The sequence below is a fragment of the Littorina saxatilis genome, linkage group LG6 (genome assembly GCF_037325665.1).
Source record: "Littorina saxatilis isolate snail1 linkage group LG6, US_GU_Lsax_2.0, whole genome shotgun sequence".
Taxonomy (NCBI): domain Eukaryota; kingdom Metazoa; phylum Mollusca; class Gastropoda; order Littorinimorpha; family Littorinidae; genus Littorina; species Littorina saxatilis.
This window is the reverse complement of record NC_090250.1, coordinates 24112266-24128186: the sequence shown is the minus strand read 5'-3', so window position 1 is coordinate 24128186 and position 15921 is coordinate 24112266. Positions and strand designations below refer to the sequence as shown.

At 42.7% G+C, this 15921-nt stretch overlaps 1 protein-coding gene across 2 annotated transcripts in view; it reads right to left on the bottom strand.

Annotated features, from left to right (window-relative positions):
* LOC138968799 (serine-rich adhesin for platelets-like) overlaps positions 1 to 15921 on the bottom strand; it is a 275839-nt gene that overhangs the window by 75696 nt on the left and 184222 nt on the right. For both annotated transcript variants that reach the window (XM_070341443.1, XM_070341444.1), the window contains one exon: positions 4637 to 4718. In XM_070341443.1, the coding sequence (XP_070197544.1) occupies positions 4637 to 4718 (82 nt within the window). The remainder of the gene's footprint in view (positions 1 to 4636; positions 4719 to 15921) is intronic.

Genomic DNA, 15921 nt, shown 5'->3' with positions numbered 1-15921 from the left:
CGCTGTGCTCAACGAACGAAAGACCGCTCATGCACCCCGGTTTTCGCGCTTTCCGCGTAAAGTCAACCATCTCAACTTTGAGCACATTTCCGCCCAGCTTAAGTCGTCTCATGCAACCCACCCCAGTATTATAGATATGCACCTCTTAGGCTTTTCCCGTGGCTGAGTGTGGGCGGGGTCAGCTGTGACACAGGTTGAAGACTGGACAGATGGTACCGGGTATACAGTGGTGCCTGCCATGAAAAGACAGCCCTGCGACCAACCAAAAGTGTCCCTACATAACAGGGGGACTGTCTCGACATATACATCTTGATACAGATACCAGAAAAACGACAACAAAAGGTAACCTCTCACCCGGGGGGGGGGGGGGGGGGGTATCACAACACAGGTTCCACTGTACGTTGGCCGGATGAGGGCAGGAGGGAACGGGAGTGGGGGGGCCGGGCTGGAAGGGCAGTTGTGAAATGGACGGGGAAGGACAATACATGTAAGATGAAAAGAGAGACAGAATTCGGTCAACGAAACAAAATAATTATGCCGGTCATTACCAGCTGCTGCTGAGTTATGCAACAGTCCGATCAGTATGCGGGCTGCCCTTTTCAAACGGGTCTGGTTTCAGATACAACTTCGTTCCATTTGTCGCAGGAAATGAATGCGCGATGGTTAGCCATTGTATCCAGGAACGTCGCGTATATTCCGAGAAAAATCACATATATGCAGATGCAGATAAAAACAACAACCACACAACAACAACAACAACAACAACAACAAATACAACAAAAACTGTACAACAACACCAACACCAACACCAACATCAAGTACAAAAGAAACTGTGGTTATATAGCTGTACAAACGACATTTAGGTTCTGCTGACTTTTTTTGACATCTCTTACTGTAGACTGTACTCACACCAATTCGAAATAGTCAACAGAACTTTGACAATTCAATCTACTTTAAAAACACTAGAACTCCTTTATTTCAGTGCTTGTTCTCTAAAGTAGCATCGGAAATTAATGCACTATAAACTTAACCTGTTCTTGAAAATAATAATACCAGAGGTGACCTAATTTCCATTTTATCAAAGCCAGTGACAAATCCGTAGCTAATGGCTAATAAAGGGAAAAGTGATGACGCAGCCTCAGCCAAATCATTAAACTACTCGTAATTTGTAGATACGAGCACCTGTACTTCACACCAACTGACGACAGTCAACGTGATGATGAAACCCAGCCCTCTTTTTCAACACATTTTCTCAGTTCAAATACCTGTGCTTTAAAAACATGCCGCGACGAACAGTCAACAGGATTATCACATGTAATCTGTTTCAAAATACAGTTATTAGTTTCCCCGCCCTCGCTCAGGTCCACCTCAGGGGCAGATTTAGATCCGTAAAGAGTGAAGGAGTGACTTGTTCGTTCAACTGGACACAAATCCGTAAGTCGAGATCCCTTGAGCTGTGTACGTGGTCTCCCCACTCCCACAACAGGCTTTTGGGTTTTGACACACCTCTCTTACTTAGCAATATATTTTTTTCGGTATTCCTTTCTTACTCTGTTTAAAGATATATTTCTTATGGTGCAAAATGCATCTATAACACTCCTCCTATAACAGGCTTCTTGGTTTTAACACCTCTCTTACAGTTACTTAGCATTATAGTGTTTTCGGTATTCCCTTCTTATTTAGTTTTAAGATACATTTCTTCTTGTGCAAACGATTATGAATACGTAACAAACCGAAACTCTATATGACGACCCCCTCAATATAAGGACCACATTTCGGTTACATGTTCAAAGTTGTAAGACAGAGGTCCTGCTGTACCCCCTTGTTTGTTTGCTTAACGCCCAGCCGACCACGAAGGGCCATATCAGGGCGGTGCTGTACCCCCTTAGATCTTGGCAGGGGCTTACACGTGATGATAAAATCCATCCGCTGGGATACAAACTATAAACAGCCTGGCTGCTTCCAATGCAGAGACCTGTTTTTACTAAATCTATTTGAGACATCGACATGGGTGACACCTAACAAAGATGTCACTGTGCACAGGAACCAGTGAGACTGTTAATTGTTGGTATGTGTCCACGCGGAAGGGTGTCCCCCTCATATGTAAAAGACTGGACATACTTGTGGTGGTATACATTGTCGTTTACACGGCAATGAATCTAAGGTTCCTTAAAGTGTTAGCACTCCCCTCGCATGGGATAATTAGGCTGTCAGCCGCTGATCTCTCGAGGTCACATACACATACATGTAATGTATAGGGCGTCAATAAAAAAGCTGAACGCCACACGTCTATACGCATTTACACACATGGTCAAGGTGGTCAGTTTGTCGGTTAGTTCTCTTCGTGACTATAGCCCAGGTGAGTGATGACAGGGGGATTAAGAAATCACTGTCTCTTCCTCCCTTGACCACACGCACACACATACACTTCATCCCCCACTAGCACCTCCATCTTACGACCTTACATTTACCCCGACCCCGAACTGCCACCCCCACTCCACCCTTCCTCCCTCGCCTCCTTTTACTGACTGGACATTCCGCCTAAAGTGACCCGAATTGCTTATCCTCCTGAATATCTCAGCTCCGTTCTCTTTTGTCCACACGGCTAACCTTGAGGTAAATGGGAGGACAAAAAAGAGGTTTCCCTTCTGATCACTTGTCGAATGTGAACTTTATACATGTTCCTAGATCCTTTATCGTCATGAACAGCAGTGGAAAAGGACTCCCCTGAAAACCCGACGACCACACCTTTTATTCAACTGTGACATGAAGGTGTATTCCTTCACGAAAGGAAAGTCCGATCGTGCGTAAAGTACAGGACGTTCAATCCCCTATCAGTATTTCCCCACAAAAGTAAAAAAATAAATTTAAAAAAAAGATAGTATAGGTAACCACATCTACACACGGAGGAGCAAGAATCTCGCACTCTTCTCTCGAGTGACCAAGAATTCCTGAAACTGAACCGAAACCGTCAACACAGAACAGTACGATAACGCAATATGATTGTCGTTATTAAAAAGTGGTCGTTATCGAGAGGTGATCGCAAAGGCGGGTTCGTCTGCAATAATACAATGCAAAACAATACAATACGTCACATTACAGGACAAGACAAGCGTATCAACAACTAAGTAACAACATGACCAAGCCCCTGCTTACACAGCTTAAAGTGACCGTGACAGGGTCTTCACCCCACCCCAAACTGTAAGCGACAAGGTGTGTGTCACAGAGACAGGTGAACAAGATGGGGGATGCAGGTGATCATTGAACACAACGACACATGCAAATGCCGCCTGAATAATGGCCACATAAAAGGGGATTGAAGCCATCCAGTGCCTTTGCGTGTCTTTTTTCAAGGTGGAATATGGAAGAGGCTGAGTATGTGTGCGTGTTTGCACCCGTGTGCGAGCGTGTGTGTGGATGTGTTTTCGTGAGAGACTGAGAGAGAGAGAGAGAGAGAGAGAGAGAGAGAGAGAGAGAGAGAGAGAGAGAGAGACAGACAGACAGACAGTCAGACAGAGAGAGAGAGAGAGAGAGAGAGAGAGAGAGAGAGAGAGAGAGGTGGAGAGCGAAAGTGAGATGAAGGGAGGGAGGAAGAGAAAGAAAGAGACAGACAGAGAGAGGGAGAGAGATACGGAGAGAGACAGAGACAGAGACCCAGAAAGAGAAAATTCAAACAGTTACTATCACGCCAAAACGTGCTCAAATAAGCCATGCTTCTTAAAGTCACCATACCTGGTTGTCTTAAAGCAATAATGTTACACAAAACCAGCCAGACGGACGTTACGATCGTACAGTCTAGACGTGACCAGAATGACACCATTCCACCACCAGGTCATTGCGTCCAGTTCGTTCAATTTCACTCAGGCCGACATGTACAAGAGCGATAAGCAGTTGCTCGGTCCACTCTTAAGCTTATACAACAAGCCCAACAGGTTGTCTGGGCATTCTTCAAAGACCAAGACACATCGGGCACTGTACTAGTGTGACCTGTTCTGCCCTGCCCTGCCATGCCCTGACCTCTGTATGACTGCCCTGACCTGCCCGATCTGTCCTGGTTTACCGCGACCTCATTGGGTCACGTGTCTAACATCAGCCAACCAAATTGTAAGTCTTGTAAGTTTTTATGTATTTTGCAGTCATGTGATTGATGATTGGACGATATGAACAATATCATGCTTTACATTAATATGCCTTCAGTTGTAAGGTGATGCATGATTGGAAGATATGACAAATATCATACGTCATTTGTACGTGCTACTCGACAGTTTAGAGTGTTTCTACACCGTGTTCCAGTGTGTAAAAAGTCTAACTACAGAAGGAAGCCAAGAACGTAAAGGTATAAAGTAACCATCATCAATCCCCATCACCAACACCACCCAAAAAGGGGAAAGGAGAAAAGGAAAAAAACGAACAATTAAACAAAACAGAGACCAACCAAAGGAAAAGGGATCAGTTAACAAATTAGCCAATCAACCAACCAACCCACCCAAATAAACTTGCACAAAAACAAAACAAAACAAACTTACAACCAAACACATATCACTGCAGAGACATGCATTCACATTAGCTTCTACAATATTTCATAGACTCACACGAACTCCAACCAGACTAGGAAGATGGGAAAAGAAGCACTTACCGAATCACTGACTGTATCGAGTCCCCATCTAAAAAGTCGTGGTCTCTTTGAACATCCGATATATCCACTGGGAAGAGCCCATCTGAAAACACACATCACATCATTTATTGAAAATGTTAGTCAATACTTTTTTTCAAAACATGCATAATATACGTTTACTTTGACGACTGCCAGAAAAGGGATACTAAAACAAAGTAAAAATGACAGAACATAAGGCAGAGGCGAACAATTTGAGAATATATTTCAAATTTGGTCATGTTGGCGTCTAAAGAATCTTTACTCTGTATAAAAATGTCATTGTTATCTGTAATACGAGGCAGGAAAATTCAGTTCTGTAAACCCGAAATACACTTTTTGTAAGGATGTTTAAGTTTATGGTATAGTTTTAACATTGCTGGAAAAGAATAAAGCTAACGGCTACTAACACAAAAACATGCACACAGAAAGTATCGAATGCGCTCTCTCTCTTTCTTTCTGTCTGTTTGTCTGTGGCTGTCTGTCTCTCTGTCTCTCTGTCTCTCTGTCTCTCTCTCTCTCTCTCTCTCTATCTCTCTCTCTGTCTCTCTCTCTCTGTCCCTCTCTCTATCTCTCATTTCTCTGTCTCATGTCTTCATCCTCTATGTCTGTCTGTCTGTCTCTCTCTCTCTCTGTCTCTCTCTCTCTGTCTCTCTCTCTCTGTCCTCTCTCTCTCTCTGTCTCTGTCTCTCTCTCATTTCTCTATGTCATTTCTCTGTCTCATGTCTTCATCCTCTATGTCTGTCTGTCTCTCTCTCTCTGTCTCTGTCTCTCTCTGTCTCTGTCTCATTTCTCTATGTCATTTCTCTGTCTCATGTCTTCATCCTCTATGTCTGTCTGTCTCTCTCTGTCTCTGTCTCTCTCTCTATGTCTCTGTCTCTCTCTCTCATTTCTCTGTCTCTCTCTCTCATTTCTCTGTCATTTCTCTGTCTCATGTCTTCATCCTCTATGTCTGTCTGTCTCTCTCTGTCTCTCTCTGTGTCTCTCTCTCCCCTAATCCAACTTTCGAACGTAATCACTGATGCCCAGCTTTGGCAATACAATTCTGACCTTTCCCAAGCCAATACAGGTAAACCAACGAAATGCCTAAAGTGATTTGTGCCGAGGCTTAGGCTGTCAGAATTATTGACCACTTCAAAGATTCCAAGGTTACAACCTTTAAACTATGAGTCACATCTCATGAAGGTCGCGTCAAGGTCATATACTCAGCACTTCTCCCTTTTATTGTTGCCTCGTTGTGTGTGTGTGTGTGTGTGTGTGTGTGTGTGTGTGTGTGTGTGTGTGTGTGTGCGTGTGTGCCTGCGTGCGTGCATGTGTGTGTGTGTACGTGCGTGCGTGTATGTGTGTGTGTATGTGTGTCTGTGTGTGTGTATGTACGCGTGTATGTGTGTGTACGCGTGTATGTGTGTGTGCGTGTCTGCGTGTATGTACACGTGCATGTGTGTGCGCGCGAACGCATACGTTTTATCAGATGCTGCTATTTGCTAATATGTTTGTGTGTATGTCCCTGTGTTCTTGTTTTGATTTTCACAACGGAAGAATTGGCGACTAAAAATATCACCACAATATCAGCCACTCCAAATGACGAACAATAACATTCCTTCGCCATTACAATTCAACATCCATGACTGCGGTGACCAATCGCATACATAACCTGTCTCATTTAACGTAATCAAAATCACTCCGGTGTCACGAACTGAAAACTCTGCCTGAACAATCCTTCTCATTGCGGTCAATGCGCATGCGCTAACATGGGGAGATTAATCAGGTCGTGAACAACCTAATCCTAACCCTAACCCTGGTTCGTTCGGTCAAAGGGTCGCATTTTTTAAGTCCAAGATTGGCGTATGCGCATTGACCGCAATGAGAAGGATTGTTCAGCAGAGGTTTTAGTTAGTGACACCGGCATTCCGTCTTGACAACATTCATAATATCATCATCACCGGTGGTATAAAATAAAATGACCAAATATTCAGAAAATTGACACCCTTCTCTTTAATGTGCAAAACATCACGCTTAAATTCTGCACAAAAAGTCAACTAATGGGCAACTAATGGGAACTAATGGCTCTGAACTTCGTGACTCAAAGGTACCCAATACCCTTTTGACAGCAAGTCACATTCTGCGGTCTTCACCTCATGCTCACACACTACACACAAATCCAAAGGACAAAAAATGTTCTTTTTCAAGCACACGCGCACACATTGTCGGCTGAAAAAAGGGTGCTGAGCTAACAAATGGTGTTTGATGAGGTCTTTGAGCTTGCGGGGGCGTTGGGCGGCGAATGACTTGTGTGACTCAAATCGACCCTTTCGCTGCTGGGTGAAATAGCTCTGTCAGAAATGTCAACCGCGTTGGGACTTCCTCCAGTATACCTGCCTTCAAAAGAAAAGTGTTGGCCACAGGCACGGAGTTGGCACAGTAACTATGTGTGTGTATGGTCTCGAGTACGTTTCGTGTACAGAACGCGTCCGTAACGCCTAAAAATAAAACCGTAGGAGTATTTGTCTTCTGTTGTTAAGCAATGTCTGGCTGACTGAATGATGATATGATTGTATTGATGAATTGATTGCTTGATTGATTTATTGAAAATGCAGAAAACCACAAAAACAAATATCGGGAAAATGTTACGCAAAGTGATCTTAACTGTCCGAGAAAGAGAGAGAGAGTACGTGTGCATGTGTGCGTGTGTGCATGCGTGTCTATGAGAGAGTCATAGAGATAGCCGGAGAGAGAGAGAGAGAGAGAGAGAGAGAGAGAGAGAGAGAGAGAGAGAGAGAGAGAGAGAGAGAGAGAGAGAGAGAGAGAGAGAGAGAGAGAGAGAGGGGAGAGAAGAGAAGAGAAGAGAAGACACACACACAGACACAGCTAGGTTTCCATCAAAACTGGCAGAATTAGTCCGCGTGAGGTCTTTCAAATCGGTGCCTTGACTTTATACCCCCGAATAATGGCCGTCAATCCTTGGACAAACACACAGGGCAGACCCCCCGAGACCAACACCTGTGCCGTTTAATTCCCACTACTCTAAGAGATCAAGCGCGGTCAAGGGGCAATACTCCGATCCTGCAATATCCTGAAATAGCCTCCCTTCTTTAGTCGTGAGAAATCAATGGCACTTCTCGCAATAAGTTCTCACGAAGCGTAAGAAGAGGAGAAAATGAAGCCATCTGGAAGGCAGCTTTTGAGCGGGTGTTCCTAACACGATCGATTCATATAGAAACTGATCATTCAGTTTTTGGGAAATTAATCTTCGGAGTTTTCTCTGAGAATCAGGAAATCAACATGTCAGGTAAGCAAACGGGCACATTTGTTGGAACCGGCAGCCACTGTCTATCTTTTGATAAAGATGAGACTCTCACTTTCTGGACACACATTTGTTGGAACCGGCAGCCACTGTCTATCTTTTGATAAAGATGAGACTCTCACTTTCTGGACACACATTTGTTGGAACCGGCAGCCACTGTCTATCTTTTGATAAAGATGAGACTCTCACTTTCTGGACACACATTTGTTGGAACCGGCAGCCACTGTCTATCTTTTGATAAAGATGAGACTCTCACTTTCTGGACACACATTTGTTGGAACCGGCAGCCACTGTCTATCTTTTGATAAAGATGAGACTCTCACTTTCTGGACACACATTTGTTGGAACCGGCAGCCACTGTCTATCTTTTGATAAAGATGAGACTCTCACTTTCTGGACACACATTTGTTGGAACCGGCAGCCACTGTCTATCTTTTGATAAAGATGAGACTCTCACTTTCTGGACACACATTTGTTGGAACCGGCAGCCACTGTCTATCTTTTGATAAAGATGAGACTCTCACTTTCTGGACACACATTTGCAATATCAGGACCTCCCCGGAGATATTAGGGTCCGGTCCGTTGGTAATCGCAGGGATATTGATATCATCTTGGTGAAAGCAATTAACATTTTCCTGTCAAGTTATTCATTCCCCCAAAATGAAGTGTCCCCGTGAACTTAATCTGGAACTGTCACAAACATCGCAGCACACTGCCCTATAGCTGTTATTGAGCATTTCTGCAAAGCATTTCATTTGTATGTCATTTTACTTTTATCGATTTTATAAATCCGATCATATCTCCTTTGTCAACCATTAGCTGTAAAATTGAAAGAGAAAATGGTGAGTTGCAAGGCACGCTAATCTTTTGATCGTCTATCATATGTCAAATGCAATTAATTAACAGTTTACTGAACCCAGAACTCTGCTATGGAGTACACGATATATTTGTGTGTGTGTGTATGTGTGTGTGTGTATGTGTGTGTGTGTATGTGTGTGTGTGTATGTGTGTGTGCGCGCGTGTGTGTGCAGGGGCGGATCAGTTCATTTTATGGGGGGGGGGGTCCAAAAGTATAATGTGAAGATATAGGTGTGAAGGCGCGAAGCACCGAGCCGACGGCGCGAAGCGCCTAGCTTGCTAGAGGGGTCCGGGGGCATGCCCCCCCGGAAAATTTTGAAAAAAGGATGCAAAATGGTGCAATCTGGTGCATTCTGAGGATGATCATTACCAGTTTCAGGCAGCCCTCTTTTTTTGTTTTGTTTTGTGTTTGGTCAGTTTGGGATCAGAAATCCCCAACAACAACAACCCCAAAAAACACACAAAAATATTTTTATTTTTTGGCTGGGGGGGGGGGGGTCCGGAAACCCCAGAACCCCCCCTCGTCCGCCCCTGGTGTGTGTGTGTGTGTGTGTGTGTGTGTGTGTGTGTGTGTGTGTCACTCTCTATATTCTGTCGGCCTCTCTCTCTCTCTCTCTCTCTCTCTCTCTGTCTCTATCTGTCTGTCTGTCTGTCTCTCTTCTTGTCCCTCGTTCCCCGTCTAAGGCTTCCATATTAACTCATCTCCCGTCTATCTGTCTCTCTGCTGTATCCTCCCCTAAAGCAACACTGATGATAACAATCATCAACGTGGTTACTTGCCTTGCTTTGAAGTCATTAGCAGATGGATCGCAAAACAGAAAATTACAACTTATCTTCCGTAAGAATAAGACACATCCTTTTAGCGAATCGGCCACACATGCACTTCACAAAGTGAAACCATTTTGAATCATGTTATGATTAACATTTTGAATAATGTTATGATTGACAGTTGGGAATGCTCTGATTGGCATTTTGAATCATGCTAAGATTAAAACCACTACCATAACTTCACAACTCTCTTCGTGATTATTTCGAGAAAAAAAAACATCAACAGGATTACATTTGCCTGATGTAATAAAGGATCCATCATATGCCTTTGGTTACTTACTGTGCTTGTACAGTCACACAAATCCCGTGAAGTTCACTTGTTGAAAAAGGTATAGTTCCCAATCTTCTCGTTCTTAGCGCTATTTGCAGTAATTATGTTGTTACTTGTAAAACAAAAGCGACCTAGCAACAAAGACGAGTTCAAACAATAGCATTCTAAAACTCTACAAAAAGGAAAGAGTCTCACTACAGGAATACAAGCGCACGAAATCTATTTGACTCCTACACCCCAAAGCCGCAAAAACACAGACGACAAAACAACATCAAAGTTGGGCGGCTTTCTGAGTCTACGACAAAGATAAAGGGAGAAAAGATTAGCAAATCACGTTAACCCCCGACCTGCCTTGCTCCAAACATGCGCTTAGCAAGGGGAAATGAGATAACCAATCCACTTTGGAGTCAGCGCCGATTCTCTCCTACACTAATCGCATTGTTTTGCTATCAGATAACGATACATTTTCAAAATACATCTCAAGTTACAAGCCTTTCTCCCACTTGTTTCGCTTCCGATGAGTACAACTTCCGGAGAGGCAAAGGATATGAATGTGCGTGATTACAACGCACTGCGATGACACTAAAGATGTTATGATTATTTGAAAGCCCTTCGATGACACGCAGTGTCCGAATTTTTTTCCCCGAAACATTCTTTGATCATAAACATAAACGATGAGACTCAAGATCTTAAAGGGTATTTTGTAAGAAAAGTCCGCAGATCATATACATATATATATATATATATATATATATATAATATTCTGTGTTTCGCGCTATACACGTTTTCATTACGATTATGAGTATAATAATTATTATTATTGTTAATATCATTATAAGAGCTCTCTTCGATGGCACACGGTGTCCAAAAATATCACATTTTCCTTTTCGCCAAAAATACTCTTAACACAGATACAAAGGTAACAAAATGGATATATATAGCTGTATTTTTTTAGGAAAATAGTTGTCTCCCTCTTCGAGCCTTTGAAGCAAGATCTTTTCTTCACTCGTTTCGTACGTGAAGCAAAGCAACAATTATAACATCGCATGGGCCAAAAATAGTGCAGTAAGCATAGTCTGATTATTTTAGTTATCTTCTATTCTTCTGAGACATGTCTGTTTCACAAATGCTAAGATTATGTTTGACGAGTTAAACTTTCCGTCCAACAAATAACGTAGGGATAGTGGTCTGATGAAGTGCTTTTTGTTTTAACATTTAGTCAAGTTTTGACTAAATGTTTTAACGTAGAGGGAGGAATCGAGACGAGGGTCGTGGTGTATGTGTGTGTGTCTGTGTGTAGAGCGATTCAGAGAAAACTACTGGACCGATCTTCACGAAACTTGACATGAGAGATCCTGAGTATGGTACCTCCAGACATATTTTTCATTTTTTTGATAAATGTCTTTGATGACGTCATATCCGGCTTTTCGTGAAAGTTGAGGCGGCACTGTCACGCTCTCATTTTTCAACCAAATTGGTTGAAATTTTGGTCAAGTAATCTTCGACGAAGCCCGGACTTTGGTTTTGCATTTCAGCTTGGAGGCTTAAAAATTAATTAATGAGTTTACTCATTAAAGTTGTCATTAAAATCGATTTTTCGCAAACAGATTTAAAATTGATTGCATCGTATTCTTCGTCACATTCTGAATCTAAACATATATACATATGTCATGTTTACTCTTAAAATGTGATCACAATTAACGAAAATAGATTAATTAGTCTTACGATTTAAATTTAAGAAATCGATCCAAAAAGGATTTCATCTTATTCTTTATCATTTCCTGATTCCAAAAACATATAGATATGATAGGTTGTATTCAAAACAAGCTCAGAAAGTTAACAAGAATACAGAAAAGCGCGCTTTCCTGCTTAGCACAATACGCTACCGCGCTAATCTGGCGTGTCAATATCACTACGTTTTGCACGTGGAAGGTGAGCGATTTCCTTCACGCGGGGATTGACGAAGCTGTACTTGTCTTGGTGAAAAAATACAGTGCGTTCAGTTTCATTCCGTGAGTTCGACAGCTTGACTAAATGTAGTAATTTCGCCTTACGCGACTTGTTTATCACATCCTTTGCCCTTCAAAGTACATGAAGATACCTTCAAACCTTTGTTTGCTAAATTTCGCCGAAAATGACTAACTTCCGTTGAAAAAAATTCATTCACAGCATTATAATACCAGACGTGTGTTGCTATTGTCTAAAGATGAGAAGATACGCCGACCGGAACAACAGCGTGATGCGCACAAGTCATCATCAATTTCCCATCCTTGGGAATACCAACATCACCCACATGTAATAGGATCCCAACTTCCTTACCCTCCCTTCGTCTGACCCCTCCTCTCCCCCAATCCCATCATAATTATCACGACACACAATACTTTTCCTTGAGACCATCCTCCGCCTTTCGCCACACAATTTATAAATGCTTTTAATTTCATCCGTCACGAACTACACGTCAGAAAAGTCCGTTTAAAAAGATGTCACATATACACACCCACCCCCATACCCCCCCCCCCCCTCCCAACCCGCCTGCGCTGAGCAGATTTAAGCCTTACTCGTGAAATTCAAATCGAAACAAATTTTGACGGAAACTGGTGCGTGTGGAATTCATTTTCCTTTTTTTCTTGATCAATGGACTTTCTTCAATGACGGGTCAAAACAAAATTGCAAACGAAGTATGAGAGACCCAAGTAAATGTACTTAAGTAAGTCGTGACACCAGACACTGCAGTCCCAGTAAGTCGTGACGTCAGACACTGCAGTCCCAGTAAGTCGTGACACCAGACACTGCAGTCCCAGTAAGTCGTGACACCAGACACTGCAGTCCCAGACAGTCGTGACACCAGACACTGCAGTCCCAGTAAGTCGTGACACCAGACACTGCAGTCCCAGTAAGTCGTGACACCAGACACTGCAGTCCCGCCCGGACTTACTTCAAAGACCTTCCTGAAGGCTCTCATTAACTGAGCCCCACGTTGACTTCGCGAACAATTTGCAAAGTCTTCATACCGAAAATTCAGTGCTAAAACTTCGTGCGGCGAGCTTCGCGATGTCGACTTTGCCCAATTCAAATCCATTTTATTGAATTGCTGACACTAACGATTCTACTTATTTCGTGCGAACAGTTCATTTTATCTTCTCGGAATCTTTGACAGTAGACACATACAATTACTGCTATGTTAAAACTCGTATTTACCCCACGACTTTTGAAAAGCTCTTTTTATTTCGCTATCTCACCTGAGACTGGCAGTCCTAAAGAATGTCTGAACCCTTACCTCGGACCCCCCATCGCCCCTACCCCGACCCTACTGCGACATTTCCATTGTTATGCCTCGTAATAATGTTTCCGCCTTGTGACACAAAAACATGTTTTCGTGCGTGTTGTCAAAACAGTACCATGAGTCTTTTCAGGATGCGCGGTGACACAGAAAATCCTGTCTCATATATCTTTTACACCCCAGTCGCCAGAATACCTTACCTTCCTTTTTTTTGCACTAAATCGCTACATGTTAGGGAGGCTTAGTTGCAACTTGTGCACGAGCGTTGAACGCTTCGACGTTTTGTGAATGTCTCTTGTGTATGAAGCAGATGGTAAACCAAGCAGATCTGTTCTTATTGATTGATTGATTGATCGAAATATTCGTTTTCTTGTGTATTTAAACTTTCGTTCATTCTTTTATTCACGTTACTCGTGTTTTCTTGTTCCTTTTCCTGTTTGATTCTACGAAACAGAACCGGTTTACTGACGATACGTCTTGATCCATGTATGTACTTGTATATTAATGCAGCCACTTTATGCATGCCTAATCATTCAGCACTCTACTGCCAAAGATATTGCTCTAATCTACTCCACCCCCACCCCCACCCTGTCCTCCCTGTCGCCCCCACCCCCTCTAGCTGCCATCCTTATCTGAACTGTATAATCGCACTAATTGTGTTTCCCTTTTTATTTTAGTGAACAAGTTTGTTCATATTTTCTTGCTAAAAGATCTCTTTCTCTGTGCCAATCTTATTCTTGAACACTTTAACTTCAACGTGAGAAACGTAAACCACCGACTACATAAACTCCCTAAAAAAAATAGCGAATACCGGTCTTTCCTTTTCTATTAAGCATATTAAAGTGCAGATAGGCAAAGGTGTTGGCATGCTATGGCGTGGTTATGAAATCCGAAACGGGTATTCATTGCAAGGTATGCGTAAAAAGCTGATTTCCATAATATCGCCGCTCTCGGTCAATTTAACACCACCAGTCGTGTGAAAAGCTTCAACTGTATTGAGTTTCCAGATGATTTATACGCGGTTTCGTCTGGTGCACGTTGTATGCAAAAAGAAAAAGACTGTTTATACTATCTCTCGTGGGAGCTTCATATTCTATACACTTTTTTTTGTATAACCATGTAACCGAGTGCCGTAACACTACGATCACCTCGGGAGGCGAAGTGCAATCAAACAGGATTGAAAATGTTAGGGCTAATTTCTTAGCCCTATAAAAACTGTTATGCAAACCCGAAGGTTTCCATTAACATACAGACAATCGGAAACCACCAGACCCCATCACAAACAGAATTCCACAATCCACCGGTGTTGACTTAAAGGCCAAAAACTCGGGTGCAGAGTCTGCTGTGAAAGGAGCGGTAGCCTCCTCTGTCACAATCGCCCCCGTTTGAATGAACTTCGTCCCGAAGTTCCGAACCGGGGGACCACTGTCCATCCCAAGTTCGCAGAATGGGAACAGCACGAAAATGTTCAGTGGTCATATTATGCCATTATCTGAACATATCATGCCGAGTCCCATCCCTGCTCGCAAGCGCCAGATGAAACCGAGTGCCGTAACACTACGATCACCTCGGGAGGCGAAGTGCAATCAAACAGGATTGAAAATGTTAGGGCTAATTTCTTAGCCCTATAAAAACTGTTATACAAACCCGAAGGTTTTCATGAACATACAGACAATCGGAAACCACCAGACCCCATCACAAACAGAATTCCACAATCCACCGGTGTTGACTTAAAGGCCAACAACTCGGGTGCAGAGTCTGCTGTGAAAGGAGCGGTAGCCTCCCCTGTCACAACCACAACAAGAAAGAGTCTAATACATCCGTTTTTGTGCTACCTGTGTGAAATAGAACAATTCTCTCTGAAGAGAAGTTCGGGTCATCCTGAACTCAGGTCAAAATGAGTTCGGCTCATTCTCTCCCTGACAGGATGCCTTGAGTTTCCTTGTTTGGCAAGGAAACCGATTTTTTTTTTTTTTTTACATATTTAGAGCTTTTTGTAATGTATTATTGATATAAGCAGATTCGCGATCGTCGATAATGATTTTTCATGGTGTTTTATAATTTTTAAATTACAAAGGAATTGATATGTAAGACAGTTTCAAGCGAGCTATTTTTCGCGGCTGTATTTACTGTGCAAACAACTCTAAATATGGCAAAAGTGTCACGTGATAATCAACCGTTTGGTTTCGGCACTAACTGGAGCAGACGATTTTTTCTGTAACCAGTTGACAGTGATGAAACCATATATTACGGTCTCCTTCCGACAGCAGTCCCAACATTTCGACTTGTTTTGACCTTAGAACGATGTCTTTATTATAACTGTGAAGAACAGAACGGAGATCACTGTCGAAGTCGGCCAATCTGCAATCATTTTCGTCTCGCAAACACTGATCTCAAATTTAGATCAGTGCTCGCGAAAACCATAATTATGGGAGATAACTCTGTATTTTTGTTTTGATAGATTCGCGTAGGACTGTAGCGTCCGGTCAGGGAGAGAATGAGCCGAACTCATTTTGACCTGAGTTCAGGATGAAGTTCGGGTGTGTATCTGCAACCTATATGGCTGGATTATAATAATATTGAGCCGACTGTGAGAAGATCTGCGTACACGTCTCTCATACCTAATCCGGTATAATAAAAAAACAAAAAACAAAAAGTGTAATTGATTGGTACTGAGGAGGTTTAGTGGTGTAGGGGGAATGTTGGAAGTGGGGGTGGGGGGTATTATA